General features: G+C 49.2%; 1 protein-coding gene across 1 annotated transcript in view; it reads right to left on the bottom strand.

Annotated features, from left to right (window-relative positions):
* The window catches only part of BOC (BOC cell adhesion associated, oncogene regulated), a 68860-nt gene that overhangs the window by 14506 nt on the left and 26663 nt on the right, over positions 1-27691 (bottom strand). Inside the window, 4 exon segments of the mRNA XM_032479214.1 lie at positions 1199-1342; positions 3097-3243; positions 16384-16662; positions 17473-17651. Coding sequence (XP_032335105.1) covers positions 1199-1342; positions 3097-3243; positions 16384-16662; positions 17473-17569 — 667 coding nt within the window. The 5' untranslated portion in view covers positions 17570-17651.

The following is a 27691-nucleotide window of genomic DNA, read 5'->3' as shown; positions in this document are numbered from 1 at the left end:
AAAGATGAGGTGGTGGGCAGAGAAACAATTCGAATGGTGCAGGTGATTTTTCTCACTTGTACTCAGTAAGTCCACTCTGAGGCCCAGGACAAGAGGGGAGAAGGATCTGCTGCGTCCCACAAACCCCATCCCTGGACCTCAGTTCCCAAGTGTGTCTCACGGGAGCCCCTGCGCTCATCTGGCAGTTGGCATCCTGCTGTGCTAAGTCGGGGGGTGGTGAGGTAACCTACTGTTTAAAGAGGCACTCATTTCTTGTGTCCAAAGCAAATCAAGTATTTCAGCAGGTGCTCAGCTGAGGAAGCAGTGATCTTTTTTCAACGCTGGGGCAGAAACTACACAGAACTGACTGGAAGGCAGGTTCCCTTCCTCAGGAACCCAGGAGGAGCCCGCTGACTAAGGAGCAGGCTGACCATCTGCTTTATGCGCCAACCACAGGCAGATCCAGCGTATGTAAGACCTGAAATTTAGCTCAGGAGACCCTCTTGAAGAAAAAGAATATAAAAAATTACAGATACAAAATTAGGTGAGTGAGGACTCAATGAAGTTTTGCTTCATTAGATTCAGGGTAGATCTGCTTCTGGTGCCAACTCTAAAGCCTAATTCCACATAAGACGTCACTCCACTGAATACGCGGGAGCCTAGAAAAGTACCTGTCCCGGAGGACGTGCTCAGCCAAGGGAGCTGCTGTTTTCATATGAATGGGGGAGCAGTGTGGGCCTCTGGGGACCTTCATCAGAGGGAGGTGCTGGGCATTTCCACCATGCGGACTGAGTAGACACAGCCTGGCCTCACGCAAAGCAGATCTGGTGGCCTCACACAGGCACAAATGCATGCACCAGCGTCTTTTCTATGCGTATGCTATGGCCAGCCTGTCCTGCCCCAGTACACGCATCCCAACCCGTGCCCATCCTCTGAAAGTGGCACAGAGAAGGAAAGCTCTCAACAGGCTGGAGTGAGCGGGTGTCCCCCCACAGGGCTCTGAAGTGACCCGCAAGCTCTGCCGCCCCCTGAACCAAGTCTGAGGGCCACGTGCTGTGAGAGGCCGGCAGAGGGCAGAGGACCCCTACTCTGGCTGAATCCTGAGTCCTGGACATCCCACTGGCCCCAGCCCCCCGGCCCCCACCTTGGAGAACACGGGTCAGGAGCTTGGACCGCTGTACCCCCAGGCCCCCCTCTATCGGCGAGACCCGACCCTTACGGCGCACGCGCAGCCTGTCGCTGGAGCCCGAGGTTTTCACTTCCTGCGTCACTGGGTTGTAGGCGGCACACTTGTACATCCCCTCGTCCTCCTGGCTGGCGTTCACAATCTGCAGGTTCCCCGATGGCATGATCAGGTAGTTATCTGAGGAAAGGACAGGGCCAGGGGAACATGGGATGAGTTTGGGCCCAGAATACTGCACTCAACAGCCCCCCGCAAAGTTGGGGGCAGGTAGGGGAGGAGCCGGGAGCTGTGCACATGGGTCCCAACAAGCCCAAGTTGAAAGTGCTGTTCTCCCCACGAAACTTTGCACCAACTGGGACGAAAATGCAGGGAATGGAACTAACCAACCAGGTAATAAACTGGGTGGCTGACCCTCGCCACTCCAAGCTCTGCATGGGTCTGTTTTATACTTTCAAGGGAGCCCAGGTAGCATAGAAGGGAAGCAGGACTGGGGGTCTGCCAGACCTGGACCCAAGCTCTGGTTCTACCCTGTATTAACCGTGTGATCTTGGGCAAGTCAGTTAACCTCTCAGACTCTGCTTCCTCATTTGTCGAAGGCATAACATGTCCTGCCTCAGAACCATTTGTAAGGACTGAGGGGCCAGTGCTGCATGCATGGTGATGAGGTGATCCTTCCTGCGAGCCACCAGGAAGGAGGGAACTGACTTGAGAATTTCCCATCAGTCTGGTCACAGCTCTGAGCCACCTCACTGTTGAATTTCTGCAGCCAGGGAGGAGTATTCTAGCCCCCAACCCCTACCCTCTCCATAAACACAGCACTGAAGCCCTTCTCTCTGCATCACTGGTCTGCTAGGCTTTGTCTACTCTGGATCAGAGGTGCCATGGGGGTGGAGTCCCAGGGTTGATTTCAGCTTCTTTCCCCAGGAGACAGATTCACAGCTTCTGGACACCCCAACAACAGGGATGGTGTTCAGCTTCCTGAGAGGCAAAGCACTGGTCGTCAAGCTTTCTGGTGGCCTGTGCTTGGCAGGCTGGATGTCTCTGCAACCCAGCCTCCAGGTGTGAGCTGCTTAGGCAAATGCTGGATGGAATGGAAAAATGGACAAGCCTCCCCTAGGGGCTAATGCCAGGCTTCTGCCAGGGACAGCAGACATTCATACTCTTCTCAGTCTCCAGTTATTTCTGAGTGGCAGGATTAGAGGTTTTACCCTCTTACAAAATGTTTTTTTTGTATTTTCTATAGTAAACATATATTCCTTTCATAACCAGAAAGTTAGCAGAAACATTTAAAAATCTCTAGAACATTTTAAAAGGTATACACTTTGAGGTGTGGGGTCAAGCCACAGGGGTCTACTTGGCCTTGAGTGCAGGTCATTGTGAGAAGAAGCTGACTTGGTCTTGAGAGGTATCTCCTCTCCCCGCTGGCACTCTGTGGACCAAAGCTTGGTCTCCCCTGGACCAGCTGTTGTGACCACGGGGGCCTGGGCAGGAAACTGTGATGGTCGAGATGGCTGCAAAATTACCAGGAAAATGGGGAGAGGGAAAGTCTCGAGTTCCCCTAGAAAGACTGCTTTTCTGTGTGGGGAAGAGCCCTACCTCCCACCAGGGAACCCCACAGCTCCACGAAGGTCTCGGGTCATCAGGGACCCCTCCTGTGCGGGCCCGGCGGCAGGGAGCTTGCACCGGCACAATCGGGAACCCTGTGCTGAGTGCCCTGGTCCAAGGGCAGCAGCTCAGCATCTGCCAGGCCCTCAGAGGATGAACAGATTGCTTGTGACAGGCAGGGGACCTCCGTAACGGAAGCCAGTCCCTTTAGGATCCCACAGGGCTAAATGTCAAAGTAGAAGACAGCTGACAGCCCAAGGAGAGGGCTGCTGGCATGTCGACGAGGGTTTAGGAGGCAGTGAGGAGGTGGCTCCTGCTTGTTCACTCACCTCTGGAGGCCTCCAGCCACTCCTGTTTGACGCTGTATCGGACCTGGGCTTTCGGGTGGCTCTCAGGAAGGTGGCAGGCAATGACCGCCGTGTTCCCCTCGTCGACTTCAATCACGTGCTGCACGTCTAACTTAAAGTCCTGGAGATCTGCAGAGAGAGGGCAGGGGCCAGCTGGGTCTCGACGGAAGAGAGAGGCAGGTGATGCAACATTTCGGGGTGGGCTTGTGCCCTGGTGTCTTTAGTCACCATCAGCAGCTGCAAGAACCTCACACTCCAAGGGCCCTCTAGGGGTGCTCAGAGTCCTCCTTCCAGCCTTCTGTTGTCACGAGGAGTTTACAGAAGGGACCGTGAGCCCACATTATGGCATGGGAGTTCAGCTTGGTGCACATAAGCCTGGGGGTGGGGGTGTGCAGAGAATTCCATCAAGTGGTGCCTGTGACACAGACCAGTTCTCTTCTGTGACCTGACATGGGTGGGGGTGCTGTGTGTAAGTAGGCCAGGCCCACTGGCCCTACCGAACCTGGCAGAAAATGGGTTATTGTCATGGCACAAATGTCCTGGCATGGCTCAGCTCATGGAGACTGAAAGGAACAAGGAAAGAGAATGCTCATGTCTTTTCCCCAGTTCAGTCAAGAACAGCCTTCCCTAGTTCTTCTCAGACATCCACAGGGAAAAGTGAAAGGCCAGAGATTCCACTCAATTGCCAACCACAGTTACAACGAGAAGGCTGATTCCTGTCACCCAGGAACTGTGCAGCCCTCCCCCTGTATCCTTGGGGATTGTTTCCAGGCACCCCGGTGGATACAAAATCCACGGATGCTCCAGCCCCTTACATGAAATTGGGTACAGTGATTTCAGTCAGCCCTCCGTGTCCACGGGCTTCCCCTCTGCAGATACAGAGAGCCGACTGTGCCCTGTGCCTTGTCATGGCTGATTCCTTCTCGGGGCTGGGGGTGGGGATCTGTGTATGCCCAAAGTGTTTTCTAAGGCAAAGAGGGATGCCCCCAGTGTGGCTTAATGGCAGTGGGATATGGGGGAGCCAAGGGTCCTGACACAGGCTATGGTCTCTCCTGACTTGACTCTTTGCAGGAAGACGGGATTTAAATGGGAGACGATGGAGAGCCATCTGGAACAAAAGCAGGATGTTTCCCAAACAATCCAACAGTCCAAACAACAAAATTCTCTTTGTTTGAGCCAAATCACTGATGCTGCTAAACCAAATGGGCCATTTGTGCAACAAAACCACATTCCAAATTTGGTTTTCAGGATTGGAGCTGAATTTAATTTAAGAGAGGAAATAAAACTAATAGAGAATAAGATAAGAGAAATGAAAATATTTACACAGACACTCTCTCCACAAAGGTACTTAGAAAGCCCTGGAGGCACCCTGTCTGAATGCTGACCACGCCACATTCTCAGCTCCTGAGAATGATACCATCACAGCGAACTGCAATTCCACGCAAGACTCCACCTGCCTGTGTGGCTGGTTCCCAGAGAAGGCAACGGGAGCCGGTGGGAATCAGGTTTCTCCCAGGAGGCATGACATAATCACCAAGAACAAACTCTTGTCACCACAGGAGAGCCTGGTGATCCAGGCACTCCGTGCTGTCAGGAGGTTTCCCACTTAATGGAACGTTTCTGAAGTTCTCAGTCAAGCCAGCCAGGGCAGGAAAGCCCTTTTGTTTCTATTGAAAGGCTTGTTGTCCTTTGATAACAATATTCAGTTGTGAATGTTTTAGGGGCAGTGACCAAGTCTTGTTCATACATGTGTCCTCTGAACCTAGGGGATGCTCAGTGAATGTTGAATGACTGGATGAATAATTTATCTTGGAGCTGGGCCCCTCAAGTCAGGTACAAAATGCCCATCCATGCTGTCTATGAACTCAAATTTCATATTTGAGTTTGGGTCTACATTATGAGCTCCAGGGCCTAGCACAACAGATTTTCTATGAACTTTTTATCCAAGGATAGTCAACCTTTATCTAAGTGTGGCTATTTTGAAAATAGAATATTTTTTGAGAGGTTACTCAGGAGGTCAGGAAAGGGATAAAATAGGCCTAATAAATGTGGAATACGAAATCCACACTGTTCACGGAGTGGTGTGGCAAAAACAATGACAGAATACCTGGTTCATTTCTGTGGCCCCATTTCACTTTCCAGGCTGAACAAGTGATTCCTGTGGGTCAAGGCGCGGTCTGCACGCACTTCTTCCTTTGAGTGGGTATGGGACCTTCTGGGCTTTTAAACAATTATTTTGTTATTTAATTTGGTGTTTGTGATGTCTTACCCCAATGAAATTGCAAATTCCTGGTGGACAGCCTATTAATTTTGCACTCCATGCCCCAACCCCAAGTCCCACTGCACAGTATTCAGGACATACCAAGTGCTCATTAAGACCTTGTTGAATGGATAGTTTGGAATTCTGTGCCCAAGGCCAGCTTTCTGGGCACGCAGCCGATGCAGCTGCACCAGGCCCTGCGCTTGGAAGAGGCCAACACTTGGTTTAACACTCTGCTGTCACCATCTTGAAATTCTAGATGATATCTGACCAAGGGACCTCATGTTTTCATTTTGCAGTGGGCCACACAAAATATGGAGTCCAGTCCTGGCAGAGCCCCTCAGCCAAGAGAGAGAGTGCATTTTGTCTCAGAGAGGAGGAAGAGCTGGACTCTGGGCAAGGGTGGCCTGCCTGGGCTCAGTGTGTTCTAGCTGAGTATCGCTAACTGCTTTTCAAAAGCAAAGCGCTTCAACCATGCAAAGGCCTTCATTCTCCTTAGCACACTGCACGCAGTACCTGCCAAGTCAGAGACTCCCCACGAAGCCAGCAGTGAGCGATGGTGAGCTGGAAAATTCCTCAGTCGCTGAGAAGCACTCTCTGTCACGGTCTAATAAATCTAAAACTACTCCACCAAGAGTTTTTGAGTTTTCGTTTTACCCTCCTCCTTTTCTTTACCTCATTCCAAGAAAATCTGCCTCCAGCCAGAATATACTTAAACCTAACAGATCATTTTGCCGGAAAGATGTGAGCAACTGAAAGGAAGTCTGGCATCAGAATGCCATCGCCGCCCCTAGGCTCCTGCCCCGTGGTAACTGAAGGCTTACCCAGGAACAGAGCACGTGCTCCTCCGTGTACCCACCTCACTGACCCAATGCTAGAGAACACTGCGCACCCCTGCAGCTCCTCCTGGCCCCTCTGCACTGACAATTAACTGCCTGGTTGGAGACAGCGGGCTATGCACTGGGGGAGGCACAAAGCTGGGCACCGGTCAGCCATGCAGCCAGACGGCCCCTCTGTTCTGATGCCAACATGTGCACAACAGCCCATGAGGGCAGGACCCAGGACACCCCAGCTGAGCTTCCAGCTCCCCACAGGGGCCGACTAGCAGGAAAGGCTCCTGGCTTCAAAACAAATAAGCAGCAGTTTGGTCCTTGGCCCTGTCCCCCCAACCCCCAACCCCGAGCTCAAGCTTTAGCAGTTGCTTCACTAGACAAATACTCCCAATTTGGCTGCTGGAGCAAAAGTTGAGTTTCACTAAGGGATCAAAGGCAGAGTAATGAAGTGATGAATGATCTGAAAATCAGAGCACCCCCTTTCCTAGTATTTTTGGGCAGGAAGGAGGCCAGGGAGGGGAAGAGACTCCGTGATCAATAACAGCCCCTTCGGCCACCAGATGAGAGGCAGATGCAGAGATCTAGTTGGCTGCATATGAAGGAAACCAGCCTGTTCCCAGGCCCCTTTGTCTGCAAAGCCGGTTTCCTGGCGAATCCCCTGGGCTGCTCAGGGTGCCTCGCTGGGAATAAGGGGCAGGCCCTTCGGTTACAAATGGGGTTAGCAGGCCTCGATGCAGAGTGGTATCCGGTTTCACAGGGGAAACGGTTTGACAGGACACCTGCCCTTGCCTGTTGGCTGGTGTGTTTGAGAAATCCATTAGAGGAATGTTTTTGCAGCTTTAATCCTCTTACCTTCCCTCAGACCCCTCTTTTGTATCCTCTCTTTGTGCATTCTTCCAGTGATTTTACTAACTTCCCTGCACTAATCAAATGCCAGGAGGCCCACTCTTGTTTCTCAGCTCTCACCAGGTCAGAAGCCCTGGTCTTTGGGGCCATCATCTCGCAGTTTACAGACCTGCTTTATTAGTCACAGAACTTTGTGCTTTCTGAGAAAGCCCTAACATCTCAGACTCCATACCAAACCCTGCCCAGTTCCTTTCCTTCTAAGCACTCAATTTCTTAACAGAATGTGTATCTTCTTTTTTTTTTTAACAGAGGTCCTGGCCAGGACCTTGTGCATACTAAGCACATGCTCTACCACTGAGCTCCCCCTCCCCCCTGGAATGTGTATCTTCTGACACATCTCTTCCGTAGGACCACTGGATACACAGATTACAGGGATCTGTTCAGACACAAACCATGCAATGTGCTCTGAGATTCCTCTTCACGCCTAGGATACATCAGGCTCCTACCTTCTTGGCCGTGGGGGAAAAGACGAAGAAAATAAACACTTTTAGAGGCGTGTGGGTATGCCTGCCATCACCAGGATCATATGTGAAACTACAAATTGACAAGCTTTTTCTTGAACCCCCTTTTGAATTTCTCTCTCACCACCTTCTAGCCTTGGTCCTTCCTTCAGCCGATCTATGAATTAAATGACAGTATTTCATGTACATTTGTGCATTCTCATAACACAACATGGTCACATCTTAACTGCAGGCTCATCCCCCAGTTTTTAGACTTTACAGGCCTCAGCAAAATGCTCCCAGTGTCATCAATAAACCTAATAATTACTTTCAAGGAGTTTCCTCATTTGATCCTCTTCTCCCTGAGTTTTACCTTAGGCTGCAACTTAAAGTTCAATTCCATTCAAGAAGGAAGTCAGGCATAGGGAAATAGACACAAGATCTTACGGTAGCTCACAGAGAAAAAAATGTGACAATGAATATATATATGTTCATGCATAACTGAAAAATTGTGCTCTACACTGGAATTTGACACAACATTGTAAAATGATTATAAATCAAAAAAAAATGTTAAAAAAATGGCATTCCCAGCATCTTCATCTCCATGAACGTGGCTGAATGATTAAAAACATTTTGGCTTTCAACCCAGGCAGGCACTTCTCGTGTCTAGTCGGCCCTGCCCTACCCTCCTGCCTATTCTCAGGGCTCCCAGACAAGCCTGCGCTCATCTGCTGCAGCCTGGATGGGGTCCCCCGGGCTGCAGAGCACCGCACTGGGCTCACTTGGCAGAGTGGCCCAGGCAGCTCAGCAGCCTTGTGGCTATCGCCCAGTTTCTGGGCTGAGTGACAATTCCGCTCCCTAACTCTCCTGGCCTCCAGGCCTCAGATTGTCCCCGTGCTGGCTTGCTGCGTCTTTAGGGCTACAGTTACAAAGCACAGAAATATTTCGCCCTAATGGAGGACTCCTCAGTGATGTGCTGACCCTGCGGCCCTTCGCTGCACCTTTCTGAAAGATGGCAAAGGTGCAAGGGCAGTAAAACTAGCCTGCAGCTCACTGCTTTACAGATGGGCTTGGAGGTGGCATCTGAGCCAGTGAAGGGGCCGAGGGACTGCCTCCTCGTGTGGCCTCTGGCAATGCTGGGGTGCTCCTGTGCCCTGAACTGCCCCCTGATGGGCAGAGAATCACAGCACAACTCTTGATCTCCAAGTCACCTGAGCAGCCGTGGCTTGGCATGGCCCCAAGATCAACCCCTGAACTAAAGTGCTCTACAAGTGGAAAACCATCTGATTGACTGCAGGAGCGGAGTGGAGGCTGGAGCCTGACAGTGCTTCCCGTTAGAGGTGGGAATGCCTGGCTCCCGGTGAGCAGACAGGGTTTACTGGGGGATGGGCAGGCATCTCAGAAGCCGCGCATCCTGGGTAGTGACTAAGCCTATTACCCGTCTGTAGCTCTGGCACACAGACCACTGAAGTCAAATCCAACTGTAGCCCACAAGGCTGGGCAAAATCAGCAGATTCTGGAGTTGGCGTTTGGCACAATACCATCACTCCAGGCATCACTGATTCATTCACTCAGCCAGCCAGGAGCTGCAGGAGATATCAAGAAGACAGACATAGTGCCTCACCACTGGGAGCTTCACTCTAATAGAAAAAACACTTAAAAGCAACACACAAGGTAGGGTACAGTAACTGGCAAGAGTGGTTTCCCCAAGCATAGTCCCTGCCACTTGCATCAGCGTTCGGTTACCTCCAGCTCCAGAGCAACTCAGAAAGGGGCCTGGCAGAGTGAGTTCTCCATCCTTTGCAAGGCCGGAAGCGTGGATAAATACATTTGCTCTCTTTGGGACTTTCTTCTGCCTGTTCAATTGCACAAATAATTTTGGCTCCAGAGCTCTCTCCTGACAGCCATGGAAACATGACATGCAATTTCTCAAACACACTTTCTGATGAAAGCAAGGCAGGCTCTCTATTTAAATAAAAACAGTTTCCATGGAGAAAAGAAAAAAAACCTTTGCAGATGCCAAACACATTCATCCCTGAATCTTGTGTTTCTTTTCCTTTAAGGTGGGGTGTGCACCTAGATGTGAGTGATGGGAGAAAGCTGAGGATGGGGAAGAGACGAAAGAGCTAGGGGGAGGAGGGCAGAAGATCAAAGTCATAACTGGAGGTGGGCAGGAGAGGAGACAGGGCATAGAAGAAAGGGGGAAAATAAAAAGAACCTAGTTTACAATGTCATTAAATGATTTGCAATAAACTGGCCTAATGCTTCAGGAATTTCTTGGCTTGAACCAATTAAAAAAAATTTTTTTTTAAAAAGACATATGAGGTTGAGAAATGTTATTAATCCTTGAAAACAAGTCAAGGATGGGAGCCATTTCTCCACTGAGTCTGGCAGCCAGATGAACAGAGAAGATGTCTGTAGCCCATCCCATTTATCTGACTTCAGTGCTGCTATGAGGTAGGGCTGGTTAGCAGAACTGGGGAGTTTCTTTTGGACTAGCTGAAGGAATAAAATGGTTTAAAAAAAATACACAGAGGAAAGAGAGAAGAAGGGAAAAAAAGATTTACTTGCCAACAACCCACATCACACATATTTCTCTGATCAACCAAATCTAAACTATAAACTTAGCAATGGGAAAATTAATGTGAATCCTGGTGGTCCGGACTCATCAGAGCCAGAGCTGGATCCCGGCACAGTCTCTGGCAGGCTGGCTGCCTGCACAAGAAGAGAGAGGGGAGAAGATGGAGGCGAGCACTTCAGTGTGGCCCTTAAAACCAGAATTCTAGGTGGGAGAGGCAGGGGCACTGTCTTTGGGCCAGTGGGGCCCATAGTGGTTCCCACTTTTCCTGCCCACACACCTGGGAACTACGTATTCCTAACAGCAGTGGTGACCACCAAAGCCGTCCCACCCTCTCTGATTTGACTGAACTCACCACGGAAGTATCTGCACCATCTCAGAAACTGCACTGGGCTTAGGTCTAAGTATACAATGTAGAGGGCTGAACTCAAGTTGTTGAAAGTCTGAGGAAGATACATGAGGACTCAAATAATTAGAAATAAAAGTTGCTCCACACACATTCTTCAAGGCTCAACTCTGAGTCTTCCTCAATGCCCTGAAATTGAAGTGAATCACTGTTAGCCTGAGCTCCCATTAAAATCTGTTTACATCTCTGTTAGGCAACTCACAGCTCTGATTGACTTGCTTTATGGCTCACACGTGACTGCATCTATCCTCTCCATTAGTCTGGGAGAGCCTCCATGGCAGGGACCAGGTCTTCCTGTGCTCTGCTGGAAATTCTAAACACTCCCCACTTCTCAGGACGCCAGTCTCCAGAACATCCAGATAGTGAACTCAGGGCCAGAGAACAGACAGTTCGCCGGTTCCCCAGGGGGACTCGTGCATCTCCAGCTTGCTGGCTTTCCCTGTGGATTCTGGACTTACCAGCCTCCACAATCAGGCGAGCCAATTCTTTACTAGAAATCTCTCTCTCTGCCCCCTTTTTCCCTTTCTCTATTCCCCTTTCCTTACCTCTCACCATCTACATGTATATCTGTGTGTGTGTGTGTGTGTGTATACACACACAAAACTGTATATGTATGTTCTCCATAAAATTACATGTATGTATATAATTATATATAAGTATATGTATGTGTACATTTCACACACACAACATATATATAATAATTGGTTCTGCTTCTCTGGAGAATCCTGACTAAAACAGGGATAAAGGAAGCTAGAAATATTTTAATGTGGACAGCAGTCCTTCAGGGCCTGTCCTAATTCAAGGTCCTAGTGCAGAAAACCTTAAGGAAGTGAGTGATGGGAACCACAGCTGGGAGCTGAGTCAGAAGAGACGAGGCTCCTGTTTGTGGAACTCACCACGCCGAGGGCCAGGGTCAGCCCAGCCTGCCAGCACAAACCAACACTGCAAGAGCAAGCGACCATGAACCAACAAAGGCATAAGTGGGCAGCTCTGTGGCTATAGTGACAACACACAATGCAGTGACACCACGGCGGCTCTCAGAGGCAGCTGGCAGGTGGGAACCTGGGTTGGAGAACACATGTACAGAGGGAGATAAGAAATTCACAGGAAATGGGTCTGGTCTCTTCCTGATAAGCCAGTCCTCTCTCCTGTGGCGGGGACTGGGAACCGTGCCGCCCCTGGACTGTCTTCCCAAGAGCTGCCCCCAGAATGGACTGGGAAGCACAGGGCTGGACACAGGCCCCAGAGCCTCCCACAGAAGGACACTACACACGTGCGTTGACCAAATGCATCAATAAATAAAACCTGGATTTTATAAAATCCTTCAAAAAATTACTATCTTAGATTCTCATTTGATTCTCAAAGGAAAAAAAAACCTGTACGACTGATGGTATAATCATTCCTGTGCTCATTTCACAGCTGTGAGAATCTGAGATTAAGTAACTTGCCCAACCTCATGTTAACTTGTAAGCGGCAGAGTTAAAACTTAAGAAAAAAAGATGCTAGGTTTAAGTTTCTTGTTCTTTCCACCATACCAGCTTGGCTCTATTTCTCTCATGGGTTAAATTATGGTAACAAAGAGCCCCTGTCACCTTCTGACCTTTCCTCAAAGTCACAGAGTCATGGAGACAGCTGCCTGAGGGGAACTCCTTCCCTTCCTGTCAGCTGCCTTGCCCCTGATCCTGGATGCCAGAGAGAGGATAACCCAGGAGAACGTGACTGGTCCTCGTGCTTAAAGACCTTACAGAGGGGTTAGATCCACTCTCAGTTAAACAGCATCAGCTTAAGACTTCGCATTAGTCTGTGAACTAAAATTCCCAGATGCAGAATTACTGCCCAGTTACTGCCTATTTTATTTCACCTCTGACTAGGACCTAGGGATAATGGATAACTGGGAGAATTAATTTAAAAAAAAAAAGGGTGAAAATGAAGGATTATTAGGAATTTATCTGAATGGCAGATGACCAGCGGTGAGGGACGGAAAACAGCTTTCACGCTGCATGCCAGCTCTGATGAACTGGTGGTGGCTTCTTGCTCTGCTGCACGGAGAACAATTCCAAGGCTGACTCGGGGTCCAGGGGCAAGGAAAATGGTGCTGAGGGCAGTGTCTGCTGTTGGCTCAGGTGCACAGAGTGGCAACCTTTGAGTCACGTTGAGTGGCTGGCCTTTAGGTGTGAAGCTTGTGAAAAGAGAGGTAAGAGGAAGAAAGGAGACCAAAGCTGGAGCATTTCGAAAAGCCAGAATTAGACAAGACGGTCTGAAGGGACACAGCAGCAGCAAGAGGGATTCACCACAAATAAAGTTTAAGTTAAACCGGAAAAACAATTTCCAGGTAGAGGAGAGTGGGAAGGACACCTTCCCAGAGAGCGAAGGCAGCAGTTCTCCACGTGGACCACCCGGGTGGACCACCAGGAGGAGAGGGCGGGAGCGCACTGGTGAGACTTCAGGTCGTTCCCCTTTACCTGAAGAACAGAGCTGACGTCACCAGGCAGGGGTGAAGTTCAAGTGCACCCCCAGCATCAGATGAAGGAGGTCTGGACCAGGAAAGTTCTGCTAGAGGCCCCCTCCACTCCCCTGAATCCTCAAGCCAGGTCCTGCCCCCATCATTGAAAGCCCCCAGTGATCTCTAAGAGTTCACTAAGACACAGGGAACAGCGTCCTGCCAGGGAGGCCAAACAGAAGTGCTTTGTCTGAGGATGAACATCTGAACGCACGCGGGAGAGGCAGGAGGGAAAGGAAGCCTGCAATGCTGAGTGTGGGTGTGGGTGCGTGTGTACGTGCGTGTGCGCCGGCACGCCGCTGCCCGGCCTCACCCCGCCATGCAGACCGTGCCTTCGGTAATCCCTTCTACCACTCAGCCTCTCTCGCACACCAGCCAACTAGCAAAACACAGCCCCCATTCTGCTCAGGAATGTGCTTTCGGAAACTTAATCTAGCTGCTGAGCCTGGGCCAAATCCCCCATGGCATTAACCCAAAGACAGCACCCCTTTCTCCCGCCTTCCTGCCACCCCGGCACTGCCTCCTCCAAGTCTGGGAGGTGGTGGTTCCACTCCACCAGCTCCCCCTTCCCCAGGACACAGTGCCCTCCAAGCCCGCTCTCTGCATTTCCAGCACTCCTCCATCCTTCTTCTGGTCAGGCCCAAACATTTCCCTTCTGATTCATGTCTCAATGACAAGCCAATAGTTCTTGGCTTTCAAACAAGACGCGCCTCGGCTCCTGCACAAGCCCCCTCTTCTCTCACCGTGCCTTCTTGGGCTGCAACCAAACCCGTCCCTTTGTCCTCACTGCTAACTTCAGATCCCTTCAAACACCAGAGAAAGAATGGCCAGGAATTTTTTAAAAATAAAGGCTATAAATCGTCTCTCCTCACATGGATACACCTTGGAGTAGAAGGAGGGCTCCAAAACAAACCTTCTCCTCTCCAGCTCTCCTTCCAAACAATGAAAGGTCCAGCCCGCCTCCTGATTAGGCAGAGAATGCTGGAGTCTCCCAAGTCTTCACAGACGAGGGCTGACCACCTGCAGGTGAGCAAGCCTCCCAGATGAGCAACGTCATCCTTTAAAGGGACAGAGGTTGCAAAAAGGCACATCTTATCTGTAATAATGAACAACTGGCAGCGACCTGATGGCCCAGCCCTAGGAAGAGGGTTCAGCACATTGTGGTAAAGCCACTCGGGGATGTTCTAGGGCTGTGATAACTGTGCTCCTGCTCTGGCTGGGGTGGGGGGACGGTAACTAGGAGTCTGCCGGAGGGATGGTTACATGGGATGTACGTGTGAAAAACACATCAGGTTGTTCACTTAAGATGAGGGCACTCTGTGTACTTTACCAGATGCATTTTATACTCAAGAAAAATATGGTAATATGGCCATATGGCCAATGGAAAACGCTTATCATACAGTGTCAAAGGGAAGAGAGTAAGGATATAAAGAATATACTCAGTAGTGTAAACACACAGGTATGGATAGACTGGAAGGGCACACTCCAAAACAATAACGGTGGTTGTGCGAGGGTGGGAGGCTGGTGGGGAGACATTATTTTCTATATATTCTAAACCTTCTATGGTGTCATTTTATTATAATTTTGAGACATGTAAGAGAAGTAGTATGGTAACAAGTATAGCTCTGAGCTCAGCCCTTCTTGCTATGTCCTCACCCAAGTCTCCCGGCACCACCCCCAGCAGGCACAGCGGGAGGGGAGGGCGCAGCGGGAGGCCCAGGGCCTGCCAACCCTCGCTGAGCTGTGCTCACAGCCCACTCCCCAGAGTCCTGGCACTCAGATTCAGTAGTGCTCCCGCTGCCGCAAAAGAAAGGGGCTCCCCTGTGGGAGTGAGGGGGGCTCTGAGATGCAGCCCAGGCTCGGCCTAGCCCCTAGGGAAGTAACTGGGGACCCACCCTGCCTTCCTCCCTCTTCTGAGAAGAGGGCAGGGCCATGTGACGGTTCCCCAGGAAAACAGGAATGCTGTAGCGGCCTCCGTTCTACTCTCTTCTTCCATGCGGTCAAGTCCCTCCAGGGCCCTGGGATCAGGGAGTAGGGAGGGGTCTTTTCTCCCCTGCTTTTCTACTTCCCCATCTCTCGCCACTTTCCTCCCAGGACTCGTGCCTCACACCCCAGGGACTCCAGCTGACTTTTAAGGAGCATTTTAGAGGTCTGCTGCCTTAGGTATGACCCATAACATGAAGGCCATCGACCTCCTGGAAACACATCATCTGGGAGGGGGAGGATGATGGTGACACAGAAGCAGGGATAAGGGGCACTGCTAAGTCACGAGGGAACAAGCTTGGAGATCTTCTCAAAGTTTAAATCCAAATACCATTAAACTCTCAAGTTTCTCTGTTCCCTACACTTTGGCCACCAGGAAAGGGGAGGTAATTCTTCATGCTGTTGACCCTTAAACGACATAGGTTTGAACTGCACGGGTCCACTTGGATGCGAATTTTTCTTTCACAGTGAATGCTGCAGCACTACCGGGCCCACAGCTGGCTGGACCTGAGGATCCGAAGACCCTGTGTGAGTTGTGTGCGGATTCCTGACTGCCGGGAGGGCCGGCGACCCTAATCCCCACGTCGTTCAGGGGTCAGCTGCGCTTCCTGGCTGTAGACTCCGCACATGAGACCAGGTGTCCCGCTGCTCTGTGGCCTGTGGGACTTCAGTCCGTCAAGTCTCACTTCCTCCGTGTACAATGGGCAGAAAATCAGGTAATGTGTGTACTGAGCTGAGCTTGGACACAGAAGTATATCCAAGTGGCAATTATACACAAGAGTAGTAGGAAGTCTTCCCCTGGCATCCTCCTCGGACCAAACTGTCACCTGATCTCTTCCTCTTTACCTCTTTGTCACAGTTTCCTTTTCATTGTGTTCTACTGTTTATACTCCAGGCATTTGGAATATGCTTGTCCTTCAGAGGCAGGAGGCCAAGGGTGAATGGGCAGGTTCTGTTCAGACCACGCGTAGCCCTGTACATGCTCTGTCTACAGCTGCTGTGAGGACGGAGTGTGGGGGACAGAGGGGGCGGCAAACAGTTGGCACAACCACATCTAAGACCACAGGGTGACCAAGTAGGAAGGCACGGCATGGCCCAGCTCCAGAGCCCATAGGAGCAGTTCAACCATGTCAAGTTCCCTTCCTTCCAGACACTCACTCCAACTCTGCCTCTACTCAGAGAGCACAGAGGTTCCCTGCCACAGGGGATATTAGGCAGCCACTGCTCTCTGATTGGAAATGTCAGCTTTTAAGGCCCCTTTTAAGGTAAGACTAATGACAGGGGGTTTGAATGGTGGGGGACAGAGAGAATGGGTAGGAGGAGGAGGCTGCGGCACGGAAAGGGGCAGAGGAGCAGTACTCACTGGCTAGTGTCACGCTGGCTGGCACGCTGGCCACAGCCCCTGCAGGCATCCGGGCCACACACTGGTACCGTCCCACGGTGTGGTTGTCGAGGGTGGTGATGACGAGGGTCCCACGGGTGATGAGGATGCCCAGGGCGTCATCCGAGCTGTTCAGCTCCCTCCCATTCAGGCGCCAGGTGGTGTTCATCCAGGGCGGTTCCACCACGCAGCCCAGGATCACAGTCCCCCCGAGCTTCTGGACGGTGGAAGAAGGCTGGACAGTGACCTGAGGGACTGCGTCTGGAGGAAGAGCAGGGATGTGGAGATGAGCTGACACCCCCAAGAAACTGACAATAAGACCTCCTCATAAGCACAGCACCCAGACAGCCTTCAGAGCTGAGCAACCCAGAGAGGAGCTGATCTTTCTCTGAAGAACACTGCCGCCCTTGGGTCCATTCCCGATCCTGGCCTTGTCCCCAGAAGGTAACCTGGAGGGGCAGTGTCAGGTGCAGGCAAGGGCTCAGGCTTTGGACTTAGACCTGGGTCTGAATCCCAGTGCCACTGCTTCTGAGCCAGGTGACTTTAGCCTTTTTGGGTCTCAGTTTCTTATCTGTAAAATGGGACTAATATCTCTCTCACCGCATTGCTGGGACGCTTACAAACTATGTATGTAAACCGCCAGCAGGCTCAGTACAAGGCAGTTGAGTTACTATCATTACTCCTCCTCTAGTATTTGAAATGATTAAGATACCAAAACACAGCCAATATGATGTTATTGACATCATTTCTCATCTTGTATTTTTTTAGTGGAGGTACTAGGGGTTGAACCCAGTACCTTGTGCATGCTAAGCACACGCTCTACCACTGAGCTGTACCACATTTATTCCCTCATTTCTTTATAATGGAGGTAACTGGGGACTGAGCCCAACACCTTGTCATCTTGTATTATTGAGCATGTCCCTGAAGGCCAGTGGGAATGCAGTGCTCTTCGAAACCCAGGAGGAAGGCCTTGTTAGAAGGTCCCTGAGGAATGCGTCACACTTCCGGCTGACAGCAGGGGCAAAGTGTCCTTCCCAGAGGGGCCTCTGAGAAAGGAAGGAAGGCACTCACTCAGGTCGGCGAAGCAGCCCGCTGTGGCCAGGAGGAGGCAAGCAAGTATGATTCCAGGCCTCTGTCCTCTCTGCGTCGTCATCATCCCACGCAGCATGGTGTGTCACAGAGGGTCCAAAGCCAAAGACCCATAAGCCACTGGAGTCACTCAATGAGGTACTGCAATCTCCTGCCACACTCTGCTGTGAGAAAGAGAGAGAGAGAGAGAGGGAGGGAGGGGGGGGGAGAGGGGGAGAGAGAGGGAGAGAGAGATTGGGAGGGCCATGGTGAGGATGCCTGGGACGGGACACCCTTGTGCTCCGGGCCTGGCTGTGTCCTGGCGCCCCTTGGTCCACCACACAGGTGGGATCATTCAAAGTGTTGGCCTGGCCGGGCTGCTGGAAGACCAAACACTCTCATGCCATTTCTCATCTGAAATAAGCCACTTCTAAGTGGCCCCTTTGAGGTAGAAAGTGATGCTATTACAGTAAGAATGCTAGAGCCCTGCCTGGGCACCGACAGTAACGAGGAGAGGAAAGCCCAGGACATGGGGAGGCCGAGACCTGCGGTTTGGTGCCAGGCCCTGGGCGGTGGGCACGTAGCACAGATGCTGGAGAGGATGCAGTCATCTTTACCACCTTCCTGCAGGAGGCCAGGTGTCCTGGGCCACCTGTACTAGTGGCTCACCGCTAGCACAAAGGACCGCGCACAATGCGGTCATACATATGAGTGCATGCGGAGTCCTTCGTTTAGGGGATGTTACTAATTAATGAATCCTAAAGTCTCAGAGGCTCACAGAAGGTCTGTTTTTGATTCATCTCAGCTCTTCACTGACATCCCTGTGACCATTCTTCGATTCCTGGAATCAACCAACCCTCCTAAGCTTGTCTGTAACCTCTGTGTCCCCAAACACAAACACAGACAAAAGTCACACATCAGCCAAGGCCCCTCTTCTCTCTGCCCTGGTGCTAAAGTTCTGGTGTCTTCCATCTCTACAAAATCTGTACTCTTGACAATCGTCTGTGTTCCATCTCCACCCAGAACATTCCTTCGGAGCTCTAGGCTGCCCTGCACCTCCAGCAGCTTGGTGACATACCTCAGCTGTCAGCCACCCTCTTACTGCCTGCCTAGAACTTTAACTCCTCTCCATCCACAGTATTACTTCTTTATGCCTCATTTAATCTATGGTGTTTTTAATAAAAGATTCATCAAAATGACATACAGGCAAGTGTAGACACCCTTCTGTCACAGCCTCAACCAAGATCTTCTCTGCTTTTCACTGCTGCCCTTATAGAACATCAGACCAATAAGGAAGCTGTGTCAACATCCTTATTAGGCTGGTACGCATTAGAGTGAGGTTCAGATCATTGAAGGCAACATGACAACAGTCTAGATGGTGAATGCACGTTCCTGAATTGTGCACATACGGCAATATTTAGTATATTTCCAGGAGAGTGACTTATACTCAAAATGTTCTCTCTTTTGGACCAGTTTATCTAATTAGTGACTCTTTCAAAGACTTACAGTCACCAGTGAAAAATCATACGAGGCTGTTAAGCCACCCAACTGAGAGATGTGCTATGGCCCCTGGGTCTCTGGAGTTCTGGCCACCCGCCCAGTCTGTTGTAAGATCTGATCTTCAGTCTCTCAACCCCCAATTGCTCCTTCAACAAGGGCCTGAAGGCTGGGCTGCGGGGCTCTTGCTCTGTCAGGAAGTGCCTGAGATCTGCTTAAACACTTCCCTTCTCCACGCTCCTTTGGCCCTTCTGTCTTTTCACTCGGCTGCTGAGTGTCAAGGCCCAACAAACACCTCTCCAAACCAGATCTAGGACCCAGCCCTACACTGTTGTTAAGAATGTTTCCCAGTAAAGAGTTCTTTCCCCTTGGTTTTTCATCCTTCCCTTTGCCTCGTGTCTTTGATATCAGAGCACCTCCAAAACTCCTCCACTGTTCTGGGAAAGGACAAGGGGACATTTTCCATAAGAGGTTTGAAAGAAAATTTTTAAGCTTTTCCTGACAATGTAATTTCCTCTTGGTGTAGAGAGCGCTTTTGCTCTTTTTCAGACAATGCAGTAAATCAAAGGGTCATATTATAAAGCGACATTAAGGAAAGCTGCAAAGGATGTGAGTACAGACGGGAAGGGAAGGGTGGGGAAGGGCGGTGGTGGAGGCGGGGGCGGGGTGGGGGGCAGATGCCTGTCATCACCGCAGGTACCTCGCTAAGCTCTTTGCACAAGGTATTCTTTTCATCGTCAGAAAAACTCGACAACGTGGGGACTCACCCATTTTACAGGTGAAGAAAGTGAGTTCCAGAGGGTAGGTAACTTGTCCAAGGTCACATAACTGTAGGCCTGGAATGAAACCCAGGTTGGGCTCATTCCAAAGTTCTGTGCTTTTTAACCACAATAGTAGCTTTTTCATGTTTTTTCTATCAGTGCTCTGCACCCAGTGGGTTCTTAATGAATGGAGTTGGAATAAGAGTGAGGCAAAACAATGAGGAATTTTAACAGTGATTTCTGAATCGCTGTTCATTAAGGAAAAGTTCGTGAACATATTTACAAACCACGCAAGCTTTTGGTGTCCTCTCAATCATCCAGATACTAGTTCTAGTTCTCTGCTTTTTCCCAGTGAAATGAAGTATTTATCTAGAACACTGCATGAATTACCAGTTATAGGATTTTAGGGAAATTGCTTGCTCCCGACATGCACCAGTTTCCCCAACTCCTTAAAGAGAACTCCGACACCTGTTCCTCCCTCCCCAAGGAAGGGAGAAGGAAGGAAAGTAAGGATGGAGGCGGCTCGGCGGGGAGACAATGAATATAAAGTAATAAAGGGCAGAAAGAAGACATGCAGACAAAGAGGGACAGGAGGGCTGTTTCTCATCCTGGCACAGGGTGGCTACAGAGGTGTTTGGTGGTTGTAAAGTCGACAAAGGTTTTACTGAGGAAATTCAGCCCAGACCGCCTCCTGCTTAACGAGGGCCAGCCAAACAATTCCTGTTACTTCTGCACCCTGGGTAATTTACAAGGTTCAAAATGGAAACAGACCCCACTGCTGCTGCCAGCCACCATCCGGCTTTGAAATGCAGCAGGGAGAAAAGAATGTAGCTGGAGAGGGAGAGGGAGGGAGAGGAAGCAGGTGTCCAAAGGGGGAGAAAGGAGTTAACTCGTTGATCCCCACGACAGAGTTGTGAGCAGGTAGCACTCAATGAGCCCAGAGCAGGACACGTGGGGTCTCCCTCACGTAAAAGCAGAATTGCGCCAAAAATGTGGAGGGAGGAATCATAGATGTAGCTGTGATGCATCTTATTTAGCAGCTGGGGAAACTGAGTTACTTCTGGACCAAGTTACCTAGTGAGCTTGGTCTAGAAAGATAGGTCCAAAAATACAGGTTTCGGAGAACATTTTTTTTTAATGATTAAAAAAAAGGGCAAATGAGGCTTAGCTGGAGTACCTAATTGCAGTGTCACTTTGTCCCACTGTGAAATAAACAAGGAACAATTTCAAAGTTGGGTGAAGGCAACAGTAAGGCCTGTTATTTTTCTTGGCAATGCAAAGTATGTCTAGATCCGGCTTATTTTCTCTGCATTTTCTCAGAAAAAGAGATCAAGGGGGAAAAAAATCAAGAGCAGAGAGAAGGGAAAATGAATTCTTGACATGAATTCCTCCTTGAGGCCTAGGTACTTGCTATTTTTTAAGGGTTATTTGGACTCAAAAATAAAAGAAAATGCGCCTGAGTTTTACTGGCGACATACGTGTTCCCACTGAAATAATCTCCAGGCAGACGGTTTTGAAACTTTCCAAAAACAACAACAGCAGAATACACGTCTAAGGTTGAGACCAAGCATGAGAAATTATAGCCTTGGAGTATTTATTTTGCGAGAAAATTACAAACAACGGAGAGTCGATCATCAGCAGGAGGAGACCAGCTCCACCTTCTCCCAGGAGGGCTGGCTGGCCGGCCGGAGTGAAACCAGGGCACTCGAGGCCACGTCGCATGCTCTGATCACCCAGGCCCCTGCAGCTCTCTCAGAAAGAGAAGCCTGCATGGTCTAAGATGCGAAACACACCCTGTGGATGTCCTATGACCAATAACCAAGATGAGCTACACAGCAGCCCATGTGATTTAGCAGAAAGCACAGAGTTTATCTTAAAAAACATTCTTCCAGTGGCAAGAATGAGATCTGACAAAGCTTTTTTTTTTCCCATCGGTTGAGAGGGGGCTACCTACATGAAAAAAAGAAGTATTTCTGACCACAAGTTACATTTTTTTTGTATGTTTCCAATTCTATGGAGTAAGATTCCCAACTGTCTTTAAAGGCAGAGAGAAGTTCTGCCCCTAGAAGGTGATGCCAAGTGGCTGACAGGTGTGGGCTGGCAGCCCTCTGGCCTCAAGAAAGAGGGTGGTGCTCCTGGACCAAGGAGTGACACTGGCGGAATACTTGGGGAAACAAGTGAATTTAATTCTCAGACGGCTGAATATGTGAGTTTATGTAAACCTAGAAGAAGGATTTAAGAAAGGGCATTTTTTTACTTAAAAAGTTTTTACCCACAGATGTAATTAAAGGGAAACATTTTAAATTAGGAGGGATCTCAGAAAAAAAAAAATAATCGCTTAGAATAACACCTAACAGGTATCTGGTATTACAAGTGAGGAAAGCAAGGTGCAGAGAGGCTAAGTGATTTGCAGAAGGTCGCCCAATTAAGACAGATCTAGGGCTACAGGTCAGGACTCCTGACTCCTAGTCCAGCGCTCTGTCCACTACCTTGACTCTGCCTCCCAGAAAATTGTTTCTGGGTCATATTAACCAACTGCTTAGAGCTGCTTTTAGAACTAAATTTAGAAGGTTTTTTGAATTTACTTTCTCATGCCTAAAAATATCACCTGGATCATTATCTGTAACAGTAACTTTCTGTGTGGTCATTTTTATTCTTTACCATTTAGATCCTAATCTGGAAGAATCCTACTGTTCTTCACACAAACCTCTTCAATAGAATTTTCTGCAACGATGAAAATGTTCTGTATTTGCACTGTCCCAAATGTTAAGATAGCCACTAACTACTTGTGGCAGTTAAATACTTGAAGTGTAGCTAATATGACTAAGGAATTGAATTTTTTAACATTTTTTATTGATTTATAATCATTTTACAATGTTGTGTCAAATTCCAGTGTAGAGCACAATTTTTCAGTTAGACATGAACATATATATATTCATTGTCACATTTTTTCCTCTGTAAGCTACCACAAGATCTTACATATATTTCCCTGTGCTATACAGTATAATTTTGTTTATCTTTTCTACATTTGGGCGGGAAGGGATAGACTGGGATTTCAAAATGTAGGAATTGAATTTTTAATTTTAAGTTAGCCAATAGGGCTAGTGGTTACCAAATTAGGGAATGCGGTTCAAGACTATTAACTGGAACATCCACCCAGACAGCTCTGATGTCACACAGGGGAGAATGACAATGGTTTGATGGTCTTAAGTATGAGCCATGCTCCAGCCAGCCTCTAAATATATCTCTAACTTATTCCTTATCCAAAGTTTGTGTATGTGTTTTCTATTAAAAAACTGTGTGTACTGTGATATTATTATATTGGGAAGGAAAAACATCACTGTGATCTACCATACACCAGACAGCATGCAAGGCACTGTATCAGAGGATGGATTCTGTCCTGAGAAGCTTAAAACAAAGCTTAGAATAAGTCAGCCAGTGCTCGGCAAATACCCATAAGCTCTTTATTTCCTAACCTCCTCCACAGGTGGCTTAGGACCATGTGACCAGTGCTGGCCAATGGCCTGTAAGTGAACATGTTCTGTGTCACTTCCGGGCTAAGGCAGTTAAGAGCTAGAGAACTAGGGGGGCGGTGTGTCCCTCCTCCCAGCCCTGGTGAGCACGTCATGTTCCAGGAGGCACAGCTGCAGGATGGAAGGCAGACAATCTACGACAGGAGAAGCACTCAGTCCTTGTTGCATAAAACCACTGAAGTTTTGGGATTACGCTCATGTAACAACTCTAACATTCTTTACCCTAAAACTTCACCTGATCACCAGCTTCATTACAAACGGGAAGTGGCAAACGAGAGCAGAGGGAGGAGAGCATTTTTAATTTCAGGTCTTCAGGAACGGTTTTCTGGATATGTGGGTTTGAAAATGGGTCTTCTGGAATATGCACACGGAAAGAGACAGGCCCTGCAGGGAGGTGACCCCAACTTGGTGGGAAGGGTCTGTTTGCAGGGGGTGCATCAAGCAATCTGGCTGTCACAGGATGCCTATCTCGAACAGTGGTCTCCTAACCTTTCTGATTTTGCTTCCATAGGAGAAACATATTCTGGGCAAATATCGCTAATGCATGCATATTTATTCATAAATTTAGTGCATGTGCTGCCAGACTAAAATTTATGAGTAGGCAGAGATGAAATCACTATTTTAATGACTTGTTAATCCACGACTGTCTTATAATAGCATTAAGCAAATACCTGAAGGCAGCAAGCCTACTTAGGGTTAGATTCATCACTAATGATATGGATGTAATCTCTTTGAAAAGGTCTGCTTGAATGCTAATTATGTTGTTGACTTCTCATCAGACCCCATTATTATGGGATATATTTGTTTCTACTTCCTAATGTGACTGGAAAAGGGGTCAGCTCTGCTGTTTCCATCCTGTCTGCAAGTGCTTAGATTATCAGCACATCAACCCAGTTTCTTTGTAGCAATCTCTTTAAGCCACTTGTCCTTTTGGGAGTTAATTTAGTTAAAACTAAATAATATAATCTGTAAATCCACTTAACAGAGAACAGGAACACTGGGGAGTGAATGAACAAGTGAGTGAGGTTGCCCCTACCCCAGCCCCCTCTAGCCCACCCCCACCCTGCCAAGCCCTCCAAGCAGTGCAGGTCCTTCGTGCTGTGGTGACACGCACACTGCCTGACACAGGACTAAAGGAACGATAGCAATCCTAATGTTAAATATTAGGAAGCTGAATTTCTTTCCTATTCATTTTGTGGACAGAAATCAACTTTAAGAGACCCTCTTATCTCCCAGCGCCCCAGTGGAATATGTTCTATTTCCCCTTCGGGGCTTGCACCCCGCTTTGGAGACTATTCCAGAAGAATGAAAAAGAGGCAAGGGAAAAACTGAGATTGAGTCATGTTGTGAAAGACTAGGAAAAAGAGCCTGAAGTTAACACCATAGACAGAGGGGGAATGCTGATGGTTTTGAGAAGGAAATATATAACCAAAGAGGCATTTGGGGGAGATTAGCAAAACCTGGGCTCCTAACTCACTCTGAACTCCAAAGTTATAACAAGCTGCTAATTCTACTCAGGTAGGTGGACCCTTTACGATCCAGCCAAGGAGCAAGGAAGAGTCTGGTCACAGCATCTTAGCTCTGGGGAGGAATCCCCCACCAGAGAGAAGCCACCTCTGCCTTCTGAGTAAAGAGGAGGTTTGGTCTCTTGATTTGCCCACTGGACACATCTAATCCTCTCTCACCTTCACCACTTCAGGAAAAAGTTACTTGGGAGTCTCATTTCTCTGTCACACATACTTCTCCCTCAAAATGGCCTAATTTCTTTAAAGAGATTAAAAAAAAAATCTACCCTTAAAGAAAGGGAAAGAGGGGGAAAAAACCCACAAACCTTACTGCTAAACTGAAAAAAGAGAAAAGGAAAACCACTTCCTTTCTTCTGCACTCGCCTCTCAACTCCCCCACCCCTATTCCATATAAATTCAATTTGACAACCCTACTAATTGGATAAACGCAGCTCCTACACTCCTGGAAGGCCATTCCCTTTTCTTTTTTGTTGTTTTTGGAGGGCTCAAAACAGGGTGATTGTGCTGTTCTTTAACACGAATTCCATCTGCTTTATTTCTCTCTCTCCATTCACCACTCCTCCTGAATATTTATGAGGCCTTCCCTCAGGCCTACCCCCTCCACCCCACCCCTACCTCCTTCCTCCCTCAACCCACCCCACCCCCCAGCCTCCTCTCCCTTCTCTCAGAGCAGGACAAAAACCTTCCAAATGGCCCCCCCTCCTTGCTTTAGATAAACACAGGCACTGTCAAGTGTGAGGGTTAGGGGGAGGTGGGGAGGGGGTTCAACTGCCAGTCAAGCCCCCGGCCTTCAATGAGGCCCAGGGGCCTCCCCTAATCTGCTGCATGCTTGCCATATGGGAGCTGTGTTGCCCGGGGAAACACTAACAGGCAGAACGGAGCTTAATAGAGTCCATATTCATTGTAATGCAGTGAGATGGCTCAAGGCACCACTGCCCCTTCGGTCCAGTTTCATTCTTCTGTTTCCTTCTTTCTTTCTGTTTTTCCTCCCTTTTTCTTTGTTTCTTCCTTTTAAAAGGACTGGGTCCCCAGAGACTCTAATCTGGAGAGGTCTGGGCTGGCAGAAAGGCCGGACTGTGGAGTTAAGAGGGAGGAAGGTGAGGTGATATTGAGGTGGCGGCGGGAGCTGGCAGGGAGAGGCGAGGAGCGGGAGCGCCGAGAGCCGGGCGGGGAGGGCGGGGAGCGCCGAGAGCAGGGCAGGAGGGCGGGGCTGGGGCACGTGGTACTGCAGGTGTGCGGTGTGCGCGCGGCCTTGAGGCTGAGCACTTGTGGAGAGAGTGTGGCGGGTGGGGATGGTCCCTCCGGGCCTTGGAGCACAGAAGCCTGCATATTTATTCAGCTTTCTGTGTCTAGGTATCCCAAATCCCCCTCCCATCCCAGTCAATTTAAGGTCATTAAAGCCAGGAACACCTGTTTCCCCGAGATGTCAAGCCTGTGGCCAATTCCCACCTCTCCACAGTTGCCTTGAAAAAGTCGCAAGTTTTGCAATGGGATGAAACTGCTTTCAAAATAAATCTCTGTAGGGGCAGAAGACCCACCAGCCTGCCAAGTTGGGGCCCACTTTCTCCTCTGGCTGGTCTGGCACTAAGGAAGAGGTGACAGTTGTGGTCCGCCACAGCCAAACCAAGGGCATATGGAGCCTCTCTGCATGGATGGAGTGGGCTGTCTAGCAGTTGAAGCTGTGTCGTAAGTGTATCTGCTAGGAGTGAGCCTCGGGGCTCCCTGAGGTCAAAGGTGCACTTTCCCCAGGGCCAAAAAGGGAAGGAGGGGAGCAGATGTGGGGAGAGAACAGAGTACATTTCTCCCAACTTCTCAGAAAAAATAAAACTGGTAACCGAACTATGACAGCATTCCTCAAAAAATAAAGAATCTGTTTTGTAGGTTGTGAAACAAAGTTATTGGTTCTGTGACTGTAAAAAAAAAAATTCCAAATTTAAAATCAAGATAGAAAATGAAAGCAAAGAAAAGCTATAAAAACTTCCACATACTCTCCTACAGCTGAAACTTGAATCCCATGGCCTGGCACTCTGGACGAGCTCAGTAAATGGTTGCTGAAGGAGTGAACCGTGTACATGCTGCTGTGGTTGTTCCATTGCTCACCAAGAACTGGAAACTCTTTACCCAACTGACAACTGCAGTCAGGGCTTGGGTGGGTGACAATGGCTTGAACAGAAGAAGCAAAATGCTGCTGCACTTTTGCTAGGAGTGGTCCTGCCACAGTGATGCCTGCATCTATCACACCGGCCTTTCACTGCCTGCCTCACCCAGCGCCAGGCAGGCAGGCTGTCAGAGAAAACTGCTCAAACCCAGATTCCGGAGCTCACTGTGGTTTGTTTTTTGTCCCCCAAGCTTACCCTATTCTACTTTCCTTGCTCTTATCCCACTGAAATGCATCATGAATCTGCAGTTTCCCAAGGGGTTGGGCAAGACTGCAGGAGAGTATGTGAAAGTTCTTATTTTATTTTGCTTTTATCCTGATTTTAAGGCCCTATGTCCAACAACCCTTCAGGAAATGGGGCAATGATATTTTGAGAGCCAGGTCCAATTTCAACTCCTAGTTCTAAAACCTAAATAGCATTTGGTTACCTGAAATTCTACCCAGAGGCCAATCTCAGCATCAAATCAATTTTTAACTATTAGGGGCCCATAAGGGCAGTACCCCCTTCCCTGAAGACCCCAAACCAGAGTAGCTGCAGACACACAACTGCACAGGGCCTTCTAGGACTCAGTGCACTCACCCTCCCTGCAGAAGCAGCCTGCCTTCCCCTCCAACTTCTGTGTTTGTACGGCACCCTATTCCTGGTCATTCTGATCCCACATACTGTATGTGTTACAGAGTAGCCTGTGGGGACACCTGAAGCCCCACGACAAGCCAGTCCTGAAGCACCCTGGGAGCTCAGCAGGG

This window comes from Camelus ferus, chromosome 1, assembly GCF_009834535.1.
Source record: "Camelus ferus isolate YT-003-E chromosome 1, BCGSAC_Cfer_1.0, whole genome shotgun sequence".
Taxonomy (NCBI): Eukaryota; Metazoa; Chordata; class Mammalia; order Artiodactyla; family Camelidae; genus Camelus; species Camelus ferus.
Note: the sequence above shows the minus strand (reverse complement) of the source record. Positions and strands in the feature narration are given on the sequence as shown.